This window comes from Mobula birostris, chromosome 8 (assembly GCF_030028105.1).
Source record: "Mobula birostris isolate sMobBir1 chromosome 8, sMobBir1.hap1, whole genome shotgun sequence".
Lineage (NCBI taxonomy): Eukaryota > Metazoa > Chordata > Chondrichthyes > Myliobatiformes > Myliobatidae > Mobula > Mobula birostris.
Window position 1 is genome coordinate 8610439 of NC_092377.1, and position 26745 is coordinate 8637183.

The 26745-nt window shown below is 42.5% G+C and overlaps 1 protein-coding gene across 3 annotated transcripts in view; it reads left to right on the plus strand.

Annotated features, from left to right (window-relative positions):
* The window catches only part of col12a1a (collagen, type XII, alpha 1a), a 393755-nt gene that overhangs the window by 277406 nt on the left and 89604 nt on the right, over positions 1 to 26745 (plus strand). For all 3 annotated transcript variants that reach the window (XM_072264772.1, XM_072264773.1, XM_072264774.1), the window contains 2 exons: positions 7143 to 7285; positions 7653 to 7762. In XM_072264772.1, the coding sequence (XP_072120873.1) occupies positions 7143 to 7285; positions 7653 to 7762 (253 nt within the window). The remainder of the gene's footprint in view (positions 1 to 7142; positions 7286 to 7652; positions 7763 to 26745) is intronic.

Below are 26745 nucleotides of genomic sequence, written 5' to 3' on the forward strand. Positions count from 1 at the left end.
GACTTAATTTAACTGTGTAAAAAGAGTATATCAGAATGGGCTACAGTTTTTTCCAAATATAGTTGGGAGACTTTGTAGTTTCAACGTGGTTTTTCAACAAATGACAGTTTATTGCCCAAAGTTTACATCTTGCCCTCCCACTGAACTGACAGATTTTCTATATTATTAGAACTGCAAGAAAACAAGAGCGAATCAAGTAGAAACATAAAATTCCAACAGGATCTGACAGACTAGAACTCTGGAGCCCAATCCACCCCAGGAGCTTGCATTTTCCACATTTCCCAAGAAAGAATCTCTTGTGTTTATGATTTTCTGCTCCCTGAAGAAGTTTAAATCTTCTCTATGACAGGGGTTCAGTGACAACCCCTCTCATTGCTTCCCCCTCTGTGGTCATAGTCATACTTTATTTATCCGGGGGGAAATTGGTTTTCGTTACAGTTGCACCATAAATAATTAAATAGTAATAAAACCATAAATAATTAAATAGTAATGTTATGCCAGGAAGTAATAGTTATGCCAGGAAATAAGTCCAGGACCAGCCTATTGATTCAGGGTGTCTGACCCTCCAAGGGAGGAGTTGTAAAGTTTGATGGCCACAGGCAGGAATGACTTCCTATGACGCTCTGTGTTGCATCTCGGTGGAATGAGTCGCTGGCTGAATGTACTCCTGTGCCCAACCAGTACATTATGTAGTGGATGGGAGACATTGTCCAAGATGGCATGCAACTTGGACAGCATCCTCTTTTCAGACACCACCGTCAGAGAGTCTCTGCTGCTCTCTAACTCTTTGACCATAGTACTCATCCAAACTCCTCCTTCCCCTTCCCCCCTACCTTTTTTCTGGCTTTTGGCCCTTCTTTTCCAATCCTGTTGAAGGGTATCAGCCTGTAACGTCAGCTCTTTATTCCCCTCCATAGAGGCTGCTTGATCTGCTGAGTTCCTCCAGCACTTTGTGTGTGTGTTGCTCTGGATTTCCAGCACCTACAGAATCTGTTGTGTTCAAAATACTTGCAAGAAAGTGTTCACAGGGTTCTATATGTGGACTTAGATAATAAATTTACTTTAAACTTTGAACTATGTCCACTCACTGAAAAAGCTACAGAGAAGATTGATTGAAGTTGTGTCAGGGAAGAGGTTTTTTTTCCAGTCTCCAGTAATACCTATACTTCAACATCTAACTTATTTTTATAAAGTTCTTCATTCTTTCTATTTATTGGATGTTGTTTTTAATTGTATGTCGCACTAACATTTCACAGCAAATTCCCAATGCAGCTAAATGTATATGGTGAATAAAGCTGATTATTGATCCCACTTGGGAAGTGGTAGCTAAATCAGTAAGGTTGAAAGGGAACAGGGAAAATTTGAATGTTACCAAGACTTGCGGACCGGAGTTACGGTATAAGGCAAGGTCGATAAGGTTAGGACTTAACTTCCTACACACTACTGAATTAAGGAGAGATTTGATAGATGCATACAAAATTATGAGGGGTATAGATAGACTAAGTGCAAGCAGGCTTTTTCCACTGAGTTTGGGTGAGACTAGGACTACTGGTCATGGATTAAGGGTGAAAGGTGAAATATTTAGGGGGGGACATGAAGGGAAGCTTCTTCACTCGTAGGGCGGTGAGAGAGTGGAACGAAAACGAAATGCCTGTGAAATATGGATTTGATTTCAAGATTTCAGAAAAATTTGGATAAATACATGAATGGAAGGGAGATGAAGGGCTATGGTCTTGGATGCAGGTTGATGGGAATAGGCAGAGAAACAGTTTGGCATGGACTAGATGGGCCAAAGGGCCTGTTTCTATTGCTGTGGTGCTCTGTGATTCTCTTCAGATTACTGGATTGATATTCAACTGTCTGGACTATTGATCTGGAGACATTAGGTCGTGTCCTGTCAGGAGCTAAGTTCTGATGATGAGGATGATCTGGAATTTGAATCGGAATGACAAGATCAGTGACAGTGAAGGTATTGGGTGTTGTAAAGACCCAACTGAGGCACCGACATCTGTGAGGGAAGGACATCCACCACCAGTGGAACCGCATTGGTTGATTTCTAAACCACCAATCACGGCTCTGCTTTCAACCAATCATGGATTCTCAGGTCAGGCCTCATATATTAGGAGGAAGCAAATACAAGTTCACATGGTGGCGTGGTAGCATAACGGCTAGCACAGTACTTTATAGCGTTAGCTCTAAGATCAGAATTCAATTTCCACCACTGTCTGCTCAGTGTTTGTATATTTTCCCTGTGACCCTGTGTGTTTCCTCCAAGTGCTCTGGTCTCCTCCCACATTCCAAAAACATATGGGTTAGTAGGCTAATTAGTCACATGTGTGCAACCGGGCTTGGGCTGGATGGGATTGTTACATGCTGTAGCTCTCAATAAATTATAACTAAAATGGCTAATTCATACCTTCCCTCCAAAGTGACCCAGCAAGCCATATGTTATTTAAATGAACATAGTACGAGGATTATAGAACAGTACAGCACAGTATGGGCCTTCAGCCCGTCAGGTTCTGCTGACCTCCTTCACGAAGATCGTTTTGTGAAAGACTGTTATCTACCAGAGGAGAGAGTGTAAAAAGCAGGTGACACGAGAGGGTCCAGATGAGATTCTCGAGAATGATCCTGGGAATGAAATGGTTAATGTATGAGGAGCATTTGATGGCTACAGTTGCCAGAGTTTAGAAGAATGAGGGGGATGTCATTGAAACCTATTAAATATTGAAAGGCTCAGATAGAGTGGATGTGCAGAGGATGTTTTCTATAGTGAGGGAGGCTAGGCCCAGAGGCCACAGTCTCAGAATAGAGGGATGTCCCTTTGGAACAGAGATGAGGAGGAATTTTTTTAGCATGAGACTGCTAAATCTGTGGAATTCATTGCCATAAACGGCTCTGGAGACCAAGCTGTTGGGTATATTTAAAGCAGAGGATGATAGTTGCTGATCAGTCAGGGTGTTTAAAGGTTACAGGGAGAAGGCAGGAGAATTTGAGAGGGAAAATAAATCAGCCATGGTGGAATGGTGGAGCAGACTGATGGGCAAATGGCCAAGTTCTGCTCTTTTGACTTACAGTCTTATGGACAGATGCGTCTTACGGTCTTATGGACAGATGTGTCTTATGGTCTTATGGACAGATGTGCTGGAAATCACGACGCTTTCTTAAAGTTAAAAAAAAAATGAGAGGAGGCTATTCAAAGCTCTGTAGTGCTGGATGGTGCTCTATCCAACAGAAGAGGTTTCAGATAAAAAGGACATAAATAACTTGTTTGTTGTGAACAGAAAGGAGAGTGAACACAGATGAAATACAAACTTTCTGAGAGAGTTGGCGAAGGAATTCAAAAGGAAAAATTGTCATACTTGGTGAAACGGGGAGTCAGGATTAACTGAGATCTCTTTCAGAGTACTGGCACAAACACTGAATGTTTTATAGATACTAATAATGGTGCCTTTCTCAGTCTTTCCAACATTTGGTATTAGAATTGGAACTGGTTTATTATTGTGACATGTTCCGAGATACCATGAAAAACTTGTCTCGCATACTGTTCATACAGATCAGATCATTACACAGTGCATTGAGGTAGAAGAAGGTAAAATAGTAATAGTGCAGAATAAAGTGAAACAGATAGGGAGAGGGTGCTGGGCAGGTAAACAATAAGGTGCAAGATCATAACAAGGTAGGCTGTGAGGCCAAAAATCTCCCTTTTTGTACAAGAAGTCCTTTCAAGAGTCTGATGACTGCGAGATGAAAACTGTCTTTGAGCCTGTTGGTATGGGATTTCAGGCCTTTGTAGCTTCTGGCGGTGGGAGGAGGTATAAGAGGGAATGTCTGGGTGATTTACTGAGATAGCAAGAAGTGTAGACAGAGACCATGGAGGGAAGGCTGGTTCTTGTGATGTGCTGAGCTTGCCCACAACTCTGAGCAGTTTCTTACGGTCACATGCAGAACACCTGCTATACCACTAGATGAAAAATCTCTCCACATCCATTCTATCTAGACCTTTCAATATTTGATAGATTTCAGTAAGAGCCTCCCTCTTTCTTCTGAACTTGAGCAAGTACAGGTGTAGAACCATCAAATTCTCCTCATAAATTAACTTTTTCATTCCTGAGATCATTTTCACGAACCTCCTCTGGATGCTCTCCAATGCAAGCACACTTCACGCTCCTAATGAAAAGAGAAGTTCTATCTCATTACAATTTTTTCTAAATTTAGGTGTAGAATAATTTGTTTAAAACTAGTCTGTAGTACAATGCGAGTCCAAACATGACTAGAGTCACAGAAAAGTACAGGAAAGAAGCAGGCCCTTCAGCCCATCTAGTCCATAGTGATCTATTTAAACTGCCTACTCCCATCGACCTGCACCTGGACCATAGCCTCCATTCCCCTCCCATCAGTTTACCTATCCAAACTTCCAAACATTGAAATCAAGCTTGTATGCACCACTTGTTCTGGCAGCTTGTTCCACACTCTCACAACCCTCTGAGTGGAAAAGTTTTCCCTCAGGTTACCCTTAAACTTTTCAACTTTCATCTGGATATCAGGGAACTTTGGCAAAATTGATGGAAGAGGTGTGATGAAATGAAGGGTTAAATTTCTGAGCTGTTTATAGAGAACTGAATTTACGTTTTGTAGGTGTGAACAGTACTTAAAATGGGTCTTGGTCAGTGTAGTATTACTGTCTAACTTTAACCTCCAGTTCAAACTTGGAAAGGTAAACTACAAAGAGCAAAGCAAGACAGACTGGGAACACAGTCAGGTGATGTCAGTTTTTTTCTGAAGGGAAATGAAGGTGTCTACATCAAGCAATCTCCTGGAGGCCTAGACGTTTCCTGAAGTGGGTGAGCCTAGGACCAGAGGGTACAGCCTCAGAATACAAGGACATCCCTTTAGAACACATATGAGGAGGAATTTCTTTAGAGTGGTGAATCTGTGGAATTCATTGCCACGGATTGCTGTGGAGAACCAAGTCACTGGGACACAGTGAATTTGGTTAATTGGGCCATCTGTTAATCAGGGCAGCCACTAAGTTGAGACAGCTCTTAAAGAACAAAACCTATTCAACAAAATAGCTGGGATTTCCTTTGTTTGTTAGGGACACTATAACACGTAATTGGGACAAGAGGCTTTTGCTGAACAGCTTCTAATGAGCATCAGTCACGTGCATTTGTGTGGCTGTTAGACACCACACCGTGCTTAGAGTGAATAGTTTTTAAATAGCGTCAGTTGTCTGTGTTTCTGTTCAAAAAGCACTGATTTTTGTCACAGATGTTGGCAAGAAATAAGCAGTAAGACAATTCAGAACTGTTTTGCTCACTGTGGCTTTGAGCATTCAGGCTTGGAGTTGCCAGAAATGGCCGGGAATGAAAATGAAATGATTTCACTACTTCAACGAGTTAGAAATTACAAAGAATTTGAAGGTATCGTAACTCATCTTGAATGAAGATTTGGAAAATGTAATCTTTGATAGCATTGTATGAAGGCAACCGATTATCTGCACTGATTTTGTTCATTTACAGTATCAAAAGAACACAGCAGTGTACATTAGATGAGTTCCTCTGTTAACAATCAGGAACTAATACATAGTTTTATGGTACTGTAATGTTATTAGCAGTGTTCTAATTTGTTCTGTATAGTATTTCATTTTAATGCACAATTTGTTACTCAGTTAAATGGTGGTTTATCTTTTTTTTTTATACATTTTTAACTATTTCCATGAAATTTTGGCTAATTGGGGCAGCCACTTAATTGTGCTGGTCCCGATATGCCCCAATTAACTGTAATCCATTGTATTTAAAGCAAAATTTGATAGGTTCTTGATTAGTCAGGGAATCAAAGGTTACGGGGAGAAGGGGGTTGAGAGGGATAATTAATCAGCCGTGATTGAATGGCAAAACAGAATCAATGGGTTGAGCAGTATTTGAGGGAGCAAAGGTGCACCTTCCAGGGTTTCAGTCCAAAACTGACATTTCCCTTCCTCCATGAAGGCTGCTCCTTTCCCAGAGGACTGTTAGATCAGACTGCAGCCTCTGCAATCCCTTGTGTCTCCAAGGATTCTTCCATCACTGAGGGACAGTAGAAGCATTTGCTTGCAATCCTTGAGATACATCAGCAAGCAGAATCACAGAATGGTAATACCACTGTGACCAGTATGTCTACATAAGAAAGTAGGAGCGTGATTAGGTGCTCGGCCCGTCAAGACACTGTTAAATTATAATCATAGCGAACCTCTTCACTCTTCAGTGCCACCTTGCCATAACTACCGTGCTGCAATCTTCCAAGTATTTCTTGAGCAAGATCAGTGATCCAGCTGGTCTCATTCACCCGCTTGCTCTACATAAACTTGCAGTTTATGGATTATTTTCTTTAGAAGAGAGGAGGCTTAAGGGAGAATTTAATTGACTTTTCTCAACTTAGAGGAGCCTTAATAAAGTAAGCAGGAAGTATATTTTTCCTTCAGCAGAAAGGCCAAAAACTGTTTTGGAAAAAAGTTAGAGTGGAGATGAAAAACTGTGTTTTCAGCTTGGGAATTGATGAGGTCTGGATCTCATTACCTGAGAAGGAGAAGAAGACAGAAACTTTCATTACGTTTAAACAGTACATGGGCATACCTGAAGGGCCTGTAACCTGTGCATCTATTGTTCTATTGCTGGATGTATGATTTAGGTTGAAGAATATTTTTTTGGTCAGAAGAAATACGATGGAATGAATGGACTCCGGCTGTGTTATGCAGTGCATTTTCAGTGTCTTCTGTGCTGGTTTTTTCCAAATTCAAGTTCAAGTTTAATTACTATGTGACCACTCAGAACTAAAGCCAAATGAAGTATCTTTCCTCTGGAGCCAAGCTGCAAAATACATTACCAAAGGCACAGAGCACACTGCACGTAGCACAAGTAGAACACTTGGTATCCAATTTCAGAAAAAAAAAATACACAGTCACAAAGAGAGAAAAAAATAATAACATGGCTCGAGTCCCTGTGAGACACGAGTAGATTGATGGTATGTTGTTGTGGTCCAGTTTGATCTTCCACTGAGTGAACACTGGAAGGCAGCATAAAGCAAACATCAGAGGGCAACCATGCTTCCTTTTGATCAGTTAGGTTCTGGATGGCCAATTAACTCTGTTTATTGTCCAACAGAGACATCCATCCGAGTGGTTTGCCATCAACCTACACCATTATGATGCTTTTCCGCATTCTCCCAACCACCTCTTCTGAGCCCTTTGTCATCTGGCAGATAGTCGACGAAGACTACAAGCCAGAAGTTGGAGTTCTTCTGGATGGTAAGTTGGATTTCTTATTGTAAGTTGCAAGAATAACCTGTAAGAGCAAGAGAGGGGGAAAATTAGTAAGGTAGTGTACATAGGTTCATTGGCCATTCAGAAATCTGATGGCATGGGGGTAGCAGCTGTTCCTAAAGCATTTGAGTGTGTGTATTCAGGCTCCTGTACCTCCTCCTTGATGGTAGCAATGAGAAGAGAGCATGTTCTGGGTGATAGTGGTCCTTAATGATGGATGCCGCCTTTTTGAGGCATCACTCTTTGCTGGTGAGGCTAGTCCTGATGATTTTGACACTCCAAATTAATGGAGTGTACTGTGTATTTCATCAATGAACTACATCTAGTAATCATTTGATTCCTCATGTTACAGGTAACAGCCAAACACTATCATACTTTAACAAGGATGAGAGAGGAGAATCTCAGACTATCACATTTGATAATGAAGATGTAAAGAAACTATTTTATGGAAACTTCCATAAGGTCAGTGTTGTTTTATTTTTAATGGATTTTTTATTTCCTCGTGTATAAAACATGTCTCTTGTTGGGCTACTTAGTCCTTGAGACGTTGAGAAGGCAGTGTTTGCAGGAATGTGGCCTCTCGGGCAGGGATTCCCATCACTTTTTATGCCATGGACTCTTAACCATTAACAGAGGGGTCCGTAGATCCCATGTTACAAACCCCTGCTCTAGAGCAATGGCATAGGCCATTTCAAGGTTATACTTTAATAGAACATAATACGTTAGGGCCATTGGCTCACATTGTTATGCCAACCTTTAACCTACTCTAAGATCAGACTAACCCTTCCTTCCTACATAGCCCTCCATTTTTCTATCATCCATGTGCCTATCTTAGAGTCTCTTAAGTGCTCCTAATGTATGTGGCTCTTTCACCATCCCCTACAGTCCATTCAAGATTCAAAGATTCAAAAAACTTTATTGTCATTCTAACCGTACATCAGCTCTGCAGGGTGGAATGAGACGACGTTTCCCAGGAGCAGTGCAATCATAACATAACAAGTGCAACACTAAATAATAAACATAACGATAAATAGTAAAACACAACAGCCACATGTCAGTTAAATCAGTTATAAGTGTCCAAAGCAGAGTCAGGTAGAGCAGCTATTTCACAGTCTGACTGCCTGTGGGAGGAACCTGTTTAGTAGCCTTGTGGTTTTAGTTTTGATGCTCCTGTAATGTGTGCCTGATGGCAGAAGAACAAACAGTTCATGGAGAGGGTGTGAGGGGTCCTTAATGATGTACCGTGTCTTCTGGAGGCATCGACTCTGAAAGAGGTCTTAGACAGAAGGTAGGGAGATCCCAATAACCTTCTGCACACTCACTAGTCTCTGCATAAAGAATTTATCTCTAACATCCCCCCTGTACACTCCTCCAATCATTTTAAAATTATGTTCCCTTGAATTAGTCATTTCTGCCCTGGGAGAAAGTCTCTGGCTGTCCACTCTGTTTGAAACTCATATTATTTTGAACACCTCTATCAAGTCACCTCTCATCCTCCTTTACTCCAAAGAGAAAAGGACTTGCTTGCTCAGTCGTGCTCTCGAATCCAGGCAACATCCTGGTAGATCTCCTCTCCACTCTCTCTAAAGCTTCCACATCCTTCCTATAAAGAGGCGACCAGAACTGAACACAAAACTCCAAGTGTGGTCTTGCCAGGGTTTTATACAGCTGCAATACTATCTTGCAGCTCTTGAGCTCAATCCCCTGACTAATGAAGGCCAGCACACCATAAGCCTTCTTAATAACAACCCTATCAACTTGCACAGTAACTTTGAAGGATGTTTGACTTGATTTCTTTGACTTTCTATCTACCTCTCAGTGAGGAAGTTCTCATTATGTCCTGTCAGAGACATCAAGCACCAGTACAGGTCACAATGGGTGAAGGAATCCTGATCAACTACAATGACACCTCAGTTTAACAACCAGTTATACAGACGTAGACATGTAGTAAAGAGGTGCAACCTGCTTTTTACCCAAAGGCCTGATCTGTTTCATGCAAGTGAACACCATTATGTCCAAATCAGCTTTAATATTACTGGCATATGTCATGAAATCTGTTGTTTTGTGGCAGCCGTATATTGCAATACATAATAAAAAGAAGTATAAATTATAATGAGAAATTGTATTTTGTATGGTGAGGCCTAACTTGGACTATTCCAGTGGTGCAGTGCTAGCTGGAGTGCACTGGAGTGCGTCTGGCGCATCTTTAAGAAAAAAGCTGAAATAAAGAAGATAATTAATTAGGTGCCGCCCAGGGTGAGCTGAGCATCTCAGAAACTGCTGATCTCCTGGGATTTTTATGCATAACAGACTCTGGAATTTACAAAGAATGGTGTCAAAAACAAAAAAAAATCCAGCGAGTGGATTTAACACGATGTTTTCGCTCACAGAACAGCCACACGCTGGATGTTTTTTGTTTTTGGCACCATTCTTTGTAAACTCCAGAGTCTGTTGTGCGTAAAAATCCCAGAAGATCAGCTGTTTCTGAGATACTCAAATCACCCTGGGCAGCACCTAATTAATTAGCTTGTTTATTTCGGCTTTTTTCTTAAAGATGTGCCGGACGCACTCCGATGTGCTCCGGCTAGTATTGCAGCACTGGAGTATTCTGTGTAGTTTTGGCCACCTACCTGCAGGAAAGATGCAAATAACTTTGAAAGAGTACACAGAAAATTTACAAGAACAAGAATATTGCAAGGACTGGAGAACAAGTATGAGGAAAGACTGAACAGGTTAGGATATTAGTCCTTGGAATGTAGAAGATGGTAGAAGAATGTAGATGGTGCCACACATGGGCTGCTTACCGAGTTAAGAGCCCATGGTATTACAGGAAAGTTACTAACATGGTTAGAGCATTGGCTCATTGGTAGGAGGCAGCGAGTGGGAATAAAAGGATCCTTGTCTGGTTGGCTGCCAGTGACTAGTGGTGTTCTGCAAGGGTCGTTGTTGGGCCCACTTATTTTTATGTTGTATATCAATGAGTTAGATGATTGAATAGATGGCTTTGTTGCCAAGTTTGCAGTTGATATGAAAATTGGTAGAGGGCTAGGTAGTGTTGAGGAAACAGGTAGGGTGCAGAAGTACTTAGACAGATTAGGAGAAAAGGCAAGAAAGTGGCAAATGAAATACAGTGTTTGAAAATGCATGGCCATGCACTTTGGCAGTAGAAATAAATGTGTGGTCTATTTCCTAAACGAGGAGAAAATCCAGGAATCTGAGAAGCAAAGGGACTTGGGAGTCCTTGTGCAGAACACCCAGAAGGTTAACTTGCAGGTTGAGTCAGTGGTGAGGAAGGCAACTGCAATGTTATCATTCATTTCAAGAGGTCTAGAATACAAGAGCAAGGATGTGATGCTGAGTCTTTATAAGGCACTGGTGAGGCCTCACCTTGAGTATTGTGAGCAGTTTTGAATCAGAATCAGGTTTATTATCACCGGCATGTGACATAAATTTGTTAACTTAGCAGAAGCGGTTCAATGCAATGCATAATCTAGCAGAGAAAAAAAAATAAAATACAACATAATAATAATGAATAAACGAGTAAATCAATTACTCATCTTAGAAGAGATGTGCTGGCATTGGAGAGGGTTCAGAGGAGGTTCACAAGGATGATTCAAGGAATGAAAGAGTTATCATACAAGGAATGTTTGATGGCTCTGGGTCTGTACTCGCTGGAATTCATAAGGATGAGGTGGGATCTCATTGAAACCTTTTGAATGTTGAAAGGCCTAGACAGAGTAGATGTGGAAAGGATGTTTCCCATGGTGGGAGAGTCTAGGACAAGAGGGCACAACCTCAGGATAGAGTGGCGCCCTTTCAAAACAGAGATGTGGAGAAATTTCTTTCGCCAAATGGTGGTGAATTTGTGGAATTTGTTGCCACAGGCAGCTGTGGAGGCCAGGTCGCTGGGTGTAGTTAAGGCGGAGATTGATATATTCTTGATTGGACACGGCATCAAAGGTTACGGGAAGAAGGCCGGGAACTGGGGTTGAGGAGGAGGAAAAAAAAAGGATCAGTCATGATGGAATGGCAGAGCAGACTCGATGGGCCAGATGGCCAATTCTGCTCCTGTGTCTCATGGTCTTTTCGGGGTGATTTGATAAAGGTATACAAAATTATGAGGGGTACAGAAAAGGTAAATGCAAGCAGGCTTTTTCCACTGAGATTGGGTGGGACAATTAGAGGTCCTGGTTAAGGAGGAAAGGTCAAAATGTCACCGGCATGTGACATGAAACTTGTTACCTTCGCAGCAGCAGTTCAATACAATACATAATACAGGTATAGAAGAAAAAAAACAATTAATTAATATTAATAATAAATAAAGTAAATCAATTACAGTATACATTTATTGAATAGATTAAAAATAGTGCAAAAAAAGTAGAAATAAATAAAACATTAAACAAAAGTGAGGTGGTGTCCAGGGGTTCAATGTCCATTTAGGAATCAGATGCCAGAGGGGAAGAAGCTGTTCCTGAATTGCTGAGTGTGTGCCTTCAGGCTTCAGTACCTCCTACCTAATGGTAACAGTGAGGAAAGGGCATGCCCTGGGTGCTGGAGATCCTTAATAATGGACGCTCCCTTTCTGAGACACTGTTCCTTGAACATGTTCTGGGTACTTTGTAGGCTAGTACCCAAGATGGAGCTGACTAAATTTACAACTCTCTGCAGCTTCTTTCAGTCCTGTGCAGTCTGCCCCCCCCCCCCCACCAGACAGTGATGCAGCCTGTCAGAATGCTCTCCATGGTACATCTATAGAAGTTTGTCAATGTACTTGTTGACATACCAAATCTCTTCAAACTCCTAATAAAGTATAGCCGCTGTCTTGCCTCCTTTATAAGTGCATCAATATGTTGGGACCAGGTTAGATCCTCAGACACTCAGGAACTTTAAGCTGCTCACTCTCTGCACTTCTGATCCCTCTATGAGGATTGGTATGTGTCCCTTCGTCTTACCCTTCCAGAAGTCCACAATCAGCTCTTTCGTCTTACTAACGTTGAGTGCCAGATTGTTGCTACAGCACCATTCCACTAGTTGGCATATCTCACTCCTGTACACCCTCTCGTCACCACCTGAGATTGTACCAACAATGTTTGTATGTTTAAGGGGAACAGAATGGGAAACTTCACTCAGAGGGTCATTAGAGTGTGGAACAAACTGCTAGTGCAAGTAGTGCATGTGACCTTGATTTTAATGTTTAAGAGAGGTTCAGATAGGTACATGGATGGTAGGGGTAATGAGGGCTGTGGCTTGGGTACAAGTTGATGGGACTGGGCATTTTAAATGGTTTGACATGGACTAGATGGGCCAGTTTCTGCACTGTACTTTCCTATAATTCCATGACTTATAATCTCTCTTGATATATAATTAAATAAGTAGCCCAAAAAGAGAGCAAATAAAATTATGTTGAGGTCATGTACATAGGTTCAGTGTCCATTCAGAAATCTGTTGGTGGAGAGGAAGAAGCTGTTCCTGAAATATTGAGTGTGTGTCTTCAGAATCTTGTACTTCCTTTCCAATGGTAGCAATTAGAAGAGGGTATTCCCTGGATGGTAGATGGTCCTTAATGATGGATGCTACCATCTTGAGACATTGCCTTTTGAAGATGTTCTCGAGGCTGGGGATGGAGCTGGCTCACTTTTCAATTTCCTGCAGCTATTTTTGATCGTGTGCAGTGGCCACTCTGCACAAGATTGTGATGCAACCAGTCAGAACTCATCGTGGTACAGCTATGGAAATTTGCGAGCACCTTTGGTGACATACTAAATCTCTTCAAACTCTTCTCTGTTGGGCAGTTTGCTGTTAATACTTTTGCTTCCCCTTTGCTTCTACTTGTCGTTCTTATCAACAGTTGAATGAGCTCTCAAAAAGTAAGATATAGGATTGTCATTGATCACAAACAAAGCTAAGTATTGTGGCTGTTGAAAACTTTAAATACTGACTGAGGACATTGGCATAAACATACACACTGCCTGTGGAGTGAGAAGTAAGACTAACATTTCATGCCAACGGCCAACTGTCAGAGCTCAAAGGTGATGGACACATATTCCAATTTATTTGCCAGAATATCCAAGTGACATCCAGGAACAGGCATTAGATCAGAGAATTATTACACTGGCTTTGACATCATGACTCATAGTCAAAAGAAGATGGGTCACCATACAGAGACACAAAGCACTACAATATAGAAATAGGCCCTGTAGACCCATCTAGTCCATGCTGAATCTGCTGTTATTCCCATCAACCTGTACCCGGACCATACCCCTCTATACCTCGCATCGGTGTAACTACCCAAACTTCCCTTAACTAATGAAATCATACCTGCATCCACTGCTTCCAGTGGCAACTCATTCCACTTTCGCATCACCCTCTGAGTGAAGTTCCCCCTCAGGTTCCCCTTAAATATTTCACCTTTCACTCTCAACATAGGACCTCTAGTTCCATTCTCACCCAACCTCTGGAAAAAGCCTTCATGCATTTACCCTATCTGAACCCCTCTTGATTTTGTATACCTCTATCAATTCTCCTATGCTCCAGGGAATAAAATCCTAACTCACTCAGCATTTCCCTATAACTCAGTTACTTGCATCCGATGACATCCTTGTAAATTTTCTCTACATTCTTTAAAATTTATTGGTATCTTTCCTGCAGGTAGGTGACAGAACTGCACATAATACTCCAAATTAGGCCTCAACAACACTTTATACAACTTCAACATAACATCCCAACTCCTGTACTCAATACTTTGACTTATGAAGGCCAATGTGCCAAAAGCTCTCTTTACCTGTGGCACCACATTCAAGGTATTATAGATCTGTATTCCCAGATCAATATGGCCATTGGACATAGTAGTAGAATTAGGCCATTTGATCCACCAAGTCTGCTCTGCCATTCCATCATGGCTGATTTATTATCTCTCTCAACTCCATTCGCTTTTTCATGCCCTGACTAATTAAGAGCCTATCAACCTCCACTTTAAATATACCCAATGGCTTAGCTTCCACAGCTGTCTGTGGTAATGAATTCCATAGATTCACCACATTCTGGCTTAAGAATTTCCTCCTCACTCTGTTCTAAAGGGACTTGTATTCTGAGGCTGTGCATTCTGCTCCCAGACTCTCCCACTTACAGGAAACATCCTCTCCACATCCACTCTATCTAGATCTTTTAATAATTGTTAAGTATAATTGAGATCCCCCCTCCCCCATTCCTGTAAACTCCTGGAGAACAGGCTCAGAGCCATCAAACTCTTTGTTCTACTTTCCAGATCCCTCTGTAGACCTTGTCCTTTGGAAGTGAAATTGAACACTATAATACCAGGGAGTGGATTTCAGACTTGCCCCTTCTTTGGCTGTCCAAAACCCTGCCTCAGGTTAAAGTTCACAAATACTTCTGTCCTTGTTACAGATTCAAACCCATCATGGAATAACGTGCGATATAAACATTTCCATCTCCGCTCTTCCACTGTATCTAGTGTCATTAATCGAAATGCTTCCCTTAATATACGTCTACACAGTCCTAACAGGAATTAAAATTGACCTATTGGCTGAGGCTTTATAGGGCATTGGTCAGACTGCATCTGGAGTATTGTGAGCAGTTTTAGGTCCCTTACCTAAGAAATCATATGCTGGCATTGGAGATGGTCCAGACCAGGGGTGCCCAAACTTTCTTGTGCAATGGACTCGTGCCATTAACCAAGGGTTTCATGGACCCAGGTTGTGAACCCCCAGTCTGGGGAGGTTCACTAGAATAATTCCAAAGGTGAAAAGATTAACATATGAAGAGTATTTGATTACTCTAGGCCTGTACTCGCTAGAGTCTAGAAGCATGGCGGAGGTGGGGGGGGGGGTGTGCGCGGGGATCTCATTGAAACCTATCGATCATGGAAAGGCCTTGATAGAGTGGATATGGAGAGGATGCTTCCTGTAGTGGAGGAGCTTAGGACCAGACGGCACAACCTCAGAGTAAAAGGACATCTCTTTAGAATAGAGATGAGGAAGAATTTCTTAAGCAGAATGTGTGAATTTGTGGAATACATTACCATGGATGACTGTGGAGGCCAAGTCATTGGGTATATTTAAAGTGCAGGTTTAAAGCGCAGGTTTAAGGTTCCTGATTAGTTAGGGTGTCAAACGTTATGGGGAGAAGGCAGGGGAATGGGGTTTGGAGGAATAATAAATCAGCCATGATGGAATGGTGGAACAGACTCAGTGGGCTGAATAGCCCCACTCTGCTCCTATATCGTACGATCTTATGGTCTTATGAAACAGTTGAGCAGCTGACTGAATTTAACTTCATGTCATTTCCTGGTCCTCAAGCTCAGTTCTCTGGCTCCTGTCCAGCTCCCGCCAGCAAACAGCTTCCTTCATCCCCACTGAACCAAAAAAATTCTGGCTGACTTTGTAAACTCTCACTTACAAGCTGATGATGAAATATAAAAGAGTATTAATATGGGCTTGCATTTTCGCTAGAAATAGCTCAGAGACAAATTAATCCCCCATGTAGTCTTCAGAGCAAGGATCAGGAATCAATGTTATTAAGTAGCTGTGAATTTTGGACACACTACTTGCAAAACAAAGAGCCCACTCTTATGCATCTTTCGAAGTTTTAATACCAATCTTTATACGGTTACTTGATTTTCCTCCCACTGGACACTTACAATGCCAAATACAAATTAATAGCACAGGTATTGCTGTATATATTATGTATAAAGACAGTTGTGGCAATATATTAACTACTTGTTTGCACAATTCCATTGGCACACACTCAGCAATTCAGGAACAGCTTCTTCCCCTCTGCCATACGATTCCTAAGTGGGCATTGAATCCATGAACACTACCTCACTTTTTTAATACATATTATTTCTGTTTTGCACTATTTTATAATCTATTCAATATACATATATAAATTGCTATAACTGAGTTACTTACTTATTTATTGCTTTTTACTGCTGCTGCTAAGTTAGCAAATTTCACAACACATGCTGGTGACAATAAACCTGATTCTGATTCGGAATCTATTAGTACCCTGATCAGACCTATTGTCAAACACTCAAAGTACGTTTATTATCAAGGTATGTATGCAGTATGCAACCCTGAGGTTTGTCCTCCCCCTGTAAAGCGTTGTGCTGAAGTCTACATTATTGTGCCTATATATAAGATCGTGTAAATATAGTGAGATAGTGTTCATAGGTTCAAGAAGCTGTTCCCAAAATGTTGAGTGTGGGTCCTGAGGCTCCTGTACCTCCTCCTTGATCTTACAATGAGAAGAGGACATGTCATTGCTGATGGAGGTTCTTAATGATAGGTGCTACAATTTCAAGGCATCACCTTCTGAAGATGTCCTTGATGGTGGGGAGGGTAATGCCCATGATGAAGCTGGCTGAGTTTACAGTCCTCTGCTACTTTTTCTGATACTGTGTAGTGGCACCACAATACCAGACGGTGATGCAACCAATTGAAATGCTCTCCACGGTAGAGCTGTAAAAGTTTTCAGGAGCCTTTGGTGATATACCAAGTCTCTTCAATCTCCCAATGAAATATAGCCACTGTCATGCCTTCTTCATGATTGCATCAGTACGTTGGGCTCAGGGTAGTTCTTCAGGGATGTTGATGCCCAGGAACTTGAAACTCTTCAATCTTTCCACTGCTGACCCTTCGATGAGAACTGGTGTGTGTTCCCTTCCGTTCCCCTTCCTGAAACCCACAATATTTGTCAAGGTATTAATTAGATACACAATAAATAGCACCATTCATGTCTTCAGTTGATCCCAAGTAATGAAACATTTCTGAAGTATAGTCACTACTAGAAGCCGCAGATTCAGACACAGCAAGCTTCTACAAACTCTGCAAGCTGCTGACCAAGTATACGAGATGATAAAAGGTGTACATTGAATAAAAAGACAGAGACTTTCCTCCAGAGCAGAAAAGGTTAATGCCAGGGGCCATCAAATCTGCATGAGATATTTACTCGAAGCTCTCCTTATTGTATCAGATTCTGCATTATTGAGTCCCAAAGAGATCATAAGACATGGGAGCAGAATTGGGCGATTTAACCCATCGAATCTGCTCCACCATTCTATCATGGCTGTTTTATTATTCCTCTCAATCCCCATCTCCTTGTAACTTTTGACACTTTCACTAATCAAGAACCCATCAAACTCCGTTTTAAATATACCCAATGCATTCAACAGGTTCACCACCCTCTGGCTAAAGAAAGTGGTGAACCTGTGGATGCCCTTCTATCCCAAGGTTGTGCCCCCTGGTCCTCGACGCCCCACTATTGGAAAAATCCTCTCCACATTCCCACTGGCACAGCGTCGTGGGCTGTACACGGCTCTTATGCTTTATGTTCAAGTCATTTTCTTCAGGGACAATCAAGATACATTAATATCAAGGAGAACTTTCTCTTTTATGTCCATCTGAGAGGGCAGATCGAGGGTCAGGCTAACATCTGGTTGCTGATCCTATAACTTGACCAGTCTGTCCAGGAGAAGAGGCATACTCCCCAATCCAGGCAACATCCTTGTAAATCTCCTCTGCACCCTTTCTATAGTTTCCACATCCTTCCTGTAGTGAGGTGACCAGAACTGAGCACAGTACTCCAAGTGGAGTCTGACGAGAGTCCTTTATAGCTGTAACATTACCTCTCGGCTCCTAAACTCAGTCCCATGATTGATGAAGGCCAATGCACCGTATGCCTTCTTAACCACAGAGTCAACCTACGCAGCAGCTTTGTGTGTCCTATGGATTTGGACCCCAAGATCCCTCTGATCTTCCACACTGCCAAGAGTCTTTCCATTAATACTATAATCTGTCATCATATTTGACCTACCAAAATGAACCACCTCACATTTATCTGGGTTGAACTCTATCTGCCACTTCTCAGCCCAGTTTTGCATCCTATCAATGTCCCACTGTAACTTCTGACAGCTCTCCACACTATCTACAACACCCCCAACCTTTGTGTCATCAGCAAATTTACTAACCCATCCCCCCACTTCTTCATCCAAGTCATTTATAAAAATCACAAAGAGAAGGGGTCCCAGAACAGATCCCTGAGGCACACCTCTGGTGACCGAACTCCAAGCAGAATATGACCCATCTACAACCACTCTTTGCCTTCTGTGGGCAAGCCAGTTCTGGATCCGCAAAACAATTTCTCCTTGGATCCCATTCCTCCTTACTTTCTCAATAAGCCTTGCATGGGGTTCCTTGTCAAATGCCTCATCTCTGTTTCAAAGGGATGTCCTTGTATTCTGAGGCTATGCCCTCCGGTCCTGGACTTCATTCCTGACTTGTGAATCTTGCTTGCAGATGCTGTGCAAGTTCACAAACTCAACAGAAGTCTACAGATATAATGTGAATGACAGAAACACAATGCAGAATTCAGAAACAGAATCAGGGTTTCTGAGTGCGTGGTACATATGAAGCAAGTTTAAACATTAAGATGAAACAATTCCCATTGGAATAGATGGAAATTTGAGCTCGAAATTTTAAAATTTGAGAAGTGAGTCATAGAAACATAGAGAAGTACAGCACAGGAACAGGCCCTTTGGTCTATCTGTACCACGCTGACGCGTTTCAACTCCCTAGTCCCATCAACTTGCACCCAGACAATAAATCTCCATGCCTCTATCATCCATGTACCTATCCAAACTTTCCTTAAATGTTGAAATCGAGCTTGTATGCACCACTTGTGCTGGCAGCTCATTCCACACTCTCACGACCCTCTAGTGAAGAAGTTTCCCTCATGTTCCTTTAAACATCTCACCTATCACAACCCATAACCTTTGGTTTTAGTCCCACACAACCTCAGTGGAAAAAGCCTGCTTGCATTTACCCTATGTATGCCACTCATAATTTTGTATATCTCTATCAAATCTCCCCTCAATCTTCTACATTCCGAGGAATAATTTCCTAACCTATACAATTTTCCTCATAACTCGTGCCCTCCAATCCTGGCAACACCCTTGCATATTTTCTCTGTACTCTTTCCTGTAGGTAGGTGACCAAAACTGCATAAAATTATCCACATTAGGCCGCATCAACATCTTAAACAACTTCAACATAGCACCCCATTTTCTGTACCAATACTTGAGGCCAATGTGCTAAAAGCTTTCTTTATGATCCTGTCTACCTGTGATGTCCTTTTCAATGAATTGTGGACTTGCATTCCCAGATCCCTTTGCTCTACTGCTCCCCAGTGCTCTCCCTTTCACTGTGTAAGACCTACCCTGGTTGGTCTTACCGACGTGCAAGAACTTGCACTTGCCTGCATTAAATTCTGTCTGCCATTTTTCAACCCATTTTTCCAGCTGTCCATTGCACCCCTAGGCTTGGTGTCATCTGCAGATTTGCTGATCCATAAAAACACATTATCATCCAGATCATCGATATCGATGACAAATAACAAACGACCCAGCACTGATCCCTGCAGAACACCACTAGTCACAGGCCTCCAGCCAGAGAGGCAACCATCTCCTACTACTCTCTGGCTTTTCCCGCAAAGCCAATATCTACTTCAATTGCTACCTCATCTTGAATGCCAAGCAACTGAACCTTTTTAATCAACCACTCATGCGGGACCTTGTCCAATGCCTTTGTCTCACTTCTATAGTCTCTGTGATCATCTTCCAAGTAATTACAGAAGCAAACAATCCATTTAAGATCTCCTCCATCTCTTTAGGCTCCAAGCGTAGCTTACCATTCTGATCTTCCTCGGACCAATTTTGACCCTTGAAACCCATTTTCTCTCACTATAGGATTCTCCTTCACCTTATCTGCTAGGACAATAAGCAGACATTACCTTTATCGGCTGATTATGAATTACTAATTCCATCATTTTTGTAGTTGGAGACAAATTCCATGTTATTGTTTTCCTGGAAGATCCGTAGTTGGAAAATATCGATGCGATTTAACTTTTATTCTGAAACTTGGCCGTGCCTTTCAAATATGTGAGCAATAAAATGTAATACATTTGCTTTTCAAACCTTCTCAGATCAGTAGGGTGTTGCTGGCCTTGTAGGAACCCTGAAAGTACTCTAATGCCAAGCTTAGTCTAGTTACTACATCATTTGAAGCTCACAACAGTGTAGTTTCTTTACACAAAGAGTGATCAACATCTGAGAAAGATTACTAAAAAGTGTCGACACAGCCCAGTCCATCCAAGACAAAGCCCTCCCTCCACTGAGCGCATTTACATGTAGCGCTGTCACAAGAAAGCAGCATCCATCATCATGGATCTCCACAATCCAGGCCAGGCTCTCTCCTCACTACTACCATAGGGCAGGAGGTACAGGAGCCTTAGGACCCACACCACCAGGTTCAGGAATAGCTATTACCCTTCAACCTTCAGGCTCCTGAGCCATCGTGGATAACTCACCTCGATGTACATGTATTGGGCTTGAATGCAGAGCAGACTTGATGGGCTGAATGGCCTAATTCAACTACAATATCTTGTGGTATTAACAGGGAATCTATCAAGTTGTGTGCAGGAAAGTCTGTTGCATTTAAGTATAAAAGATTTAAGAGCTTGTAATACATGCGTCCAATATTTTCTGTTTTGAATAATGGATTGCCAAGAATTGATTAACAGCACATGGTGCCAACTGAGGGGATTCAGAAAATAATTAGTTACTTTGTATTTTCTGATGGTATCTGCCCCTACTGCATGTTAAATCCATGTGCCAATCGAGGATCGTGGAGAGAACACTTTGAGGGTTATGGGTTTGTCCTTCTCCATGGACCTGATGACAGTTGTGCAGAGAGAAGAGTGCAAAGCCAGACTGACTGTCTTTTGGATGAGACATTAAAGTATCCCTCCTTAGCAAAAGATCCCACAACACTGTCTGAACAAGAACAGGAATGATTTCCAACCGTCTCTGTCAATACGTCTACCTCTTGAGGCCCTCCATTGGTCAGGCTGGCTGGGGATATTGTGTCCTAGCTGTCTACGTGATGTGCAAGCCCGAGTAGTACAATATGGCGTGCAAGCTGTTGCCCATGCAGCAAACTCCCTTCCTCCACATAGCTGATGAACCCAAACGGATGGCAGAGGCTGATACGATACGGCACCAGTGGCGTTGCAGTTGCCAGTCGTCGTTGAACTCAATATAGGAGTGCCTTTGGCACTCCAGCTCCGGATTATTCCTCAGGGTTTATTTCCAAAGCTTCCCCCATAAATAGGTACAGCCGCAAGGCAGTGGAGGTTTGGGATCAGAGTTTTCCTTCTCCTAGATGAGCTGCCAACCACGGCTGATGGGCCCCACCAGCCTGAAATGACTGATTTTAAGGCACCAGTAACCCACCTTTGCCCCTTCAGCTGTCAGAAGAAACAGTTCTGCTGGGCTTAGTGGCTAAGCTACATGTGAAGGCCAGGAGCTGGACTTAGTTGTCAGAGGCTATTTCAGACGCACATCATTGGGAGCATCTAATAAGTAGTGGGAGCTTATCTCCACCATCACCCCCAGTTGTAACAACCTTAAGGAGGTACATTGTACCTGTAGAAATATCAAAACAGATGTGATGACCGTTAACTCATTGTTATTTGTGAATGCCTGCGGGGAGCAAATTGCCTGGGGAATCAGCCTGGAATGTTCATTGTAAGATCTATTGCAGGTTAATGAAGGAGATGTGAATGAAAGTTTGCTCTTTTTTCTCTCTGACTCATTTTCCCTCTATTTCTTCAAAAGCACACTTGAATCACAGACATGATTTGCCACAACAAGTTGAACTTATTCAGATAGTTGTGCGAAACTGAAAAACAAACTGATGAATTAACAGGACGCCAGAGTAACGTAGTGGTTATGTGATGCTATTACAGCTTGGGGCATCGGAGCTCGGAGTTTAGTTCTGCAGCCCTCTGTAAGGAGTTTGTACGTTCCTTCCTGTGAGTGTGTGGGTTTCTTCCGGGTGCTCCGGTTTCCTCCCACAGTCCAAAGACATACCGGTTAGTATGTTATTTGGTCATTGTAAATCGTCCAGTGATTAGGCCAGGGTTAAATCGGTGGGTAGCTGAACAGTGCGGCTCATTGGGCTGGTAGAACCTGTTCCTCACTCTTTCTCTATATAAGTAAATAACACAAATACATTGGGATCCACTTCGTCAAGCACCTTCACTCCCATCAGCCACAACAGGCAGGATTTCCCAGTGATCACCCATTTTAATTCTGCTTTTCATCCCAATTCTGACGTGTCGATCCACACCCGCCTCTACTGCTGCAATGAGTCCACTCTCAGACTGGCACAACACTTCATGTTCTGTCTGGATAGTCTCCAACCTGACAGCATGAACATCGATTCCTCCAACTTCAGGCAATTTTTCACCCTCCTCTTCTCTCTTTTCCTTTCCTCATTATGGCCCCCCCCCCCACTGCTTCCCTTCTCCTCACCTGCCCGTCACCTCAGTCTGGTGCCCCTTTCCCTCCCCTTTCTCCCATAGTACAGTACACTTTTCTCTCTGATCAGATTCCCTCTCCTTCAACCCTTTTACCTCTTCCACCTATCACATCCCAGCTTCTCACTTCATCCCCGCCTCCCCCCCCCCCAATCTGCATTCCCCCTCACCTGCTCTCACCTTCCCGCGTGTGCTTCTTCCCATACTACCACCTGCTTATTCAGACTTCTGCCCCCGGTGCGAATGAAGTGCCTTTGCCCAAAATGTCAACTGTTCGTTCCCCTCCGAAGACGCTGCCTGACCTTTTGAGTGACTCTAGCATTCTGTGTGTTCTACCGTGTAACTCCTTGCTTCAACATGAGTTCAGTGAGCCCCTCTCTCACTGCTCCCCCACTGTCATCTCTGCTGCTCTCTGACTCTTTGCCTTCCCCTGCCTCACTACCTTTTTCTGGCCTCTGCCCCACTTTCTTATCAGTCCCGATAAAGGGCCTTGGACTGAAATGTGGACTAATTATTTCCCCCTGTAGATTCTGCCTGACCTGCTGAGTTCCTCCAGCATTTTGTGAGTGTTGCTCTTGTAAAAAGTTCCAAGTTCAAAGTACATATATGCCACCACATGCACCCTGAGATTCATTTTCTTGTGGGCATTCATAGTAAATACAAAGAAACACAATAGAATCAATAAAAAAAACAACACATGGCAGAGACAAACAAACAACCAATGTACAAAAGACAACAAACTGCAAATACAATAAATAAACAAACAAAAAATATATATTGAGAACACGAGTTGTAGAGTTCTTAAAAAAAAAGTGAGTCCATCAGTTGTGGAGTCCATAGTGTTGGGATGAGTGAAGTTATCCCCTCTGGTTCAAAAGCCTGATGGTTGAGGAGTAGTAACAGTTCCTGAACCTGGTGATGAGGGATTTGACAGTCCTGTACTTTCTCCTTGATGGCTGCAGCGAGAAGAGAGAATAGCCTGGATGGTGTGGTCTTTGATGATGGAAGGGGTTCAGCAGAAACTCAGGTCAATAAAATTTTGTCAGATCTGGAATCCCTTTAGCAGTGCCTGAAAGCTTTTGTGGGTCTGCCTGTTTAGAATGCTCCTTCTTCAGTAGAACCAGCTCAAGCTACAGTTCAAGTTCAGTTCATTGTCATTCAACTGTACATGTGTGTACAGCCAAAGGAAACAACAATCCTAACTGACACACAACACATAAAGTAGTGTTACCACAAATAAATCAGCAATTAATAAAGTGCACATACAATATAAGTTAAAAAGTAAACAGTATAATGCTACTGGTCTTCAAGAGTGACGAGAACTGGGTGCTGGCATCGAGTTCAGTAGTCTTAGTACCTGGGGGAAGAAGCTGTTTCCCATCTTAACAGCCTTGTACTGATGCTTTGGGTACCTCTGGGGGGGGCGGGGGGGCAGTGGTAAAAGAGGTTGTTGAATTGATGGGCTAGATGGCCTACTCCTGCTCCTGTTTCGTTATTGACAATACTAGTGGCCCTGCTTATGCATTGCTACCCCTAATGGGTGGGAGAGAGACTTCGATGATCTTCTCAGCAGTCCTCCAAACCGTTAAAGGGACTAGATTTCAGATGCAGCTCGTCAGGGCTCTTTCAATGGTGCTTGAGCACAATTGCTTGAGTTTAATAATTTTTATTCTGTACATTATAAACACTCAGTAAATTGCTATTATTTATCTGTCAAGGAAAACAATATTTATGAACCCAAGGCTCCCGGTTTGGTCGAGTGCTATCCAATAATTTTCCAAGAATCAGGAAGGTTACAGAATTCTCAACTTTGTCAGTTACAGTAGCCAGACTTGGAACTGATGTAACTTCAACTGTCCTATAAACTTATCAGAAAACTATTGAACTTAAGTAATAAAACAAATTAAAACTAAACTAGCTGTCAAGGTCCAAATACGTATAAATGTCTGTCTCAGAGTCACATTCTAAATGCTGGAGGAACTCAGCAGGTCAGGCAGCATCTATGAAAATCAATAAACAGTCGAATTTTCAGGCCGAGACCCTTCATCTGGACAGGAAAGGAAGGGGGAAGATGCCAGAATACAGTGTGGAAAAGGGGAAGGAGGGCAGCTGGAAGGTGATAGGTGAAGCCAGGAGGGCAAGAAAGGTAAAGGGCTGGAGAAGAAGGAATCTGATGGGAGAGGAGAGTAGTCCATGAGAGAAAGGGAAGAAGGAGGGGCACCAAAGAAAGGTGATAGGCAGGCGTTAAGAAAGGATAAAAGTCTGGAGTGAAGAATAGAAAAGGAGGGAAGGGGGATGGAAAAGTTAAAAAAGAAAAATTGAAAAATACCAGGAGAAATCAATGTTCGTGCCATTAGGTTGGAGGCTACCTGGACGGAATATGAAGTGTTGTTCCTCCATCCTAAGAGTGGCCTTATTGTGGTAAAAGAGGAGGCCATGGACCCGTCAGAATGGAAATGGGGATTAGAATTAAAATGGTTGGTCACCATGAAATTCCGCTTTTGATGGATGGAGCAAAGGTGCCTGATGAAGCGGTCCCCCAATTTACGTTAGGTCTCAACCACTGTAGAGGAGGCTGCATTGGGAGCACTGCATACAGTAGACAACCCTAACTGAGTCACAGGTGAAGCTGACTGTCTCAGCACCAGTGTTATTCTGTATTTGTTTCATTAAACCTGCCACAAAGCCCATGGTTACCAGGTAGAAGAAGTGACTCTGTCCTGTGCACCTCAGAGATAAGGATGCCAACAAAAGCATCTTAAAGCTCTACAACATTACTACCAATGCTGTCTCTGTAAAATCCCACAAATCCACTACCAGGATAAACTGGCATCCTTTCCCATGCCAACATTCTCATTCTTGAGAATTTCTCCAGTGGGTTGGCTGCTCATTCTCATGTCCAGCACTAAAATTTGCTCCAAGGTGGTAATGCTTCAAGGATGCTCTGAAAGCCTGCCTGAAAAGATCCTACCTCCCAAACTGCCCTTACACTCAATATATCCAGCTAAGCTCTGTCCTGGCCCAACCACCTAGATGCCATGGCCAAGAAAGCTGACCAGCACCTCTACTTCACCAGGAGGCTAAAGAAATTCGGCACTCTGTCCTTCACCAAGTTTTATCAATCTGATCCAGGTACATCACAGCTTGATATGGCAACTGATTGCAAAAAAAGCTGCAGAGGGTTGTAGACATGGAAACAAGTTCATTGTGTCCATATACTACTCTTACCTGCACGTCTCCATGTCTGGGTAAAGCAGCCACCCCAGCCTGCCCAGATATCTTCTCTTCTTCCGTCTTCCAGAAGATAAGAAAAACATGAAGCATGTACCAACAGGCTGTAGATCATCTTCTGTTCCACTGTTGTAAGACTATTGAATGGTTCCTTCGATCAATAAGGTGGAATCTTTACTTTGCAATCTACCTCATTATGATCTTACACCTTACTGGCTACCTGCACTGCCCCTTCTGTGCAGCTCTAACACTTTATCCTGCATTCTGCTATTATTTTACAACATAGAACATGACAGCTCAGGAACAGGACCTTTGGCCCATAAAGTTGTGCCAAACTTTCAGAACATAAAACATAGAACACTGCCCTTTCTCTGCAGCCGTAACACTTTATTCTGCATTCTATTGTTATTTTACAACATAGAACATAACAGCACAGGAACAGGCCCTTTGTCGTGCTGAACGAACTAAATTAATTATCAAATGACCAACTAAACTAATTCCTTCTGCCTACACACTGTCCATATCCTTCCATTTTCCTCACACTTATGTGTCTAACCTTTCACCTCGTCCTAACTCAATTCACTGTTGTGATGGATTGGTGTGTATGAACAGCATGCAAGATAGATTTTTCCCTTAATCTCAGTACATGTGACAATAATAAACCAAATTTAAAATAACTCATCGGATCCAGCACTGGCTTTATCAATCAGCCTGGATCCCACAGAGCTGAATTAGATGAGTCACCCTCATCCCCAAAGATGTTTATGGATTCAGTGTTTATAGGTTCAGTGGCAAACTTTGTGTTTGCTCATCAGGCCACT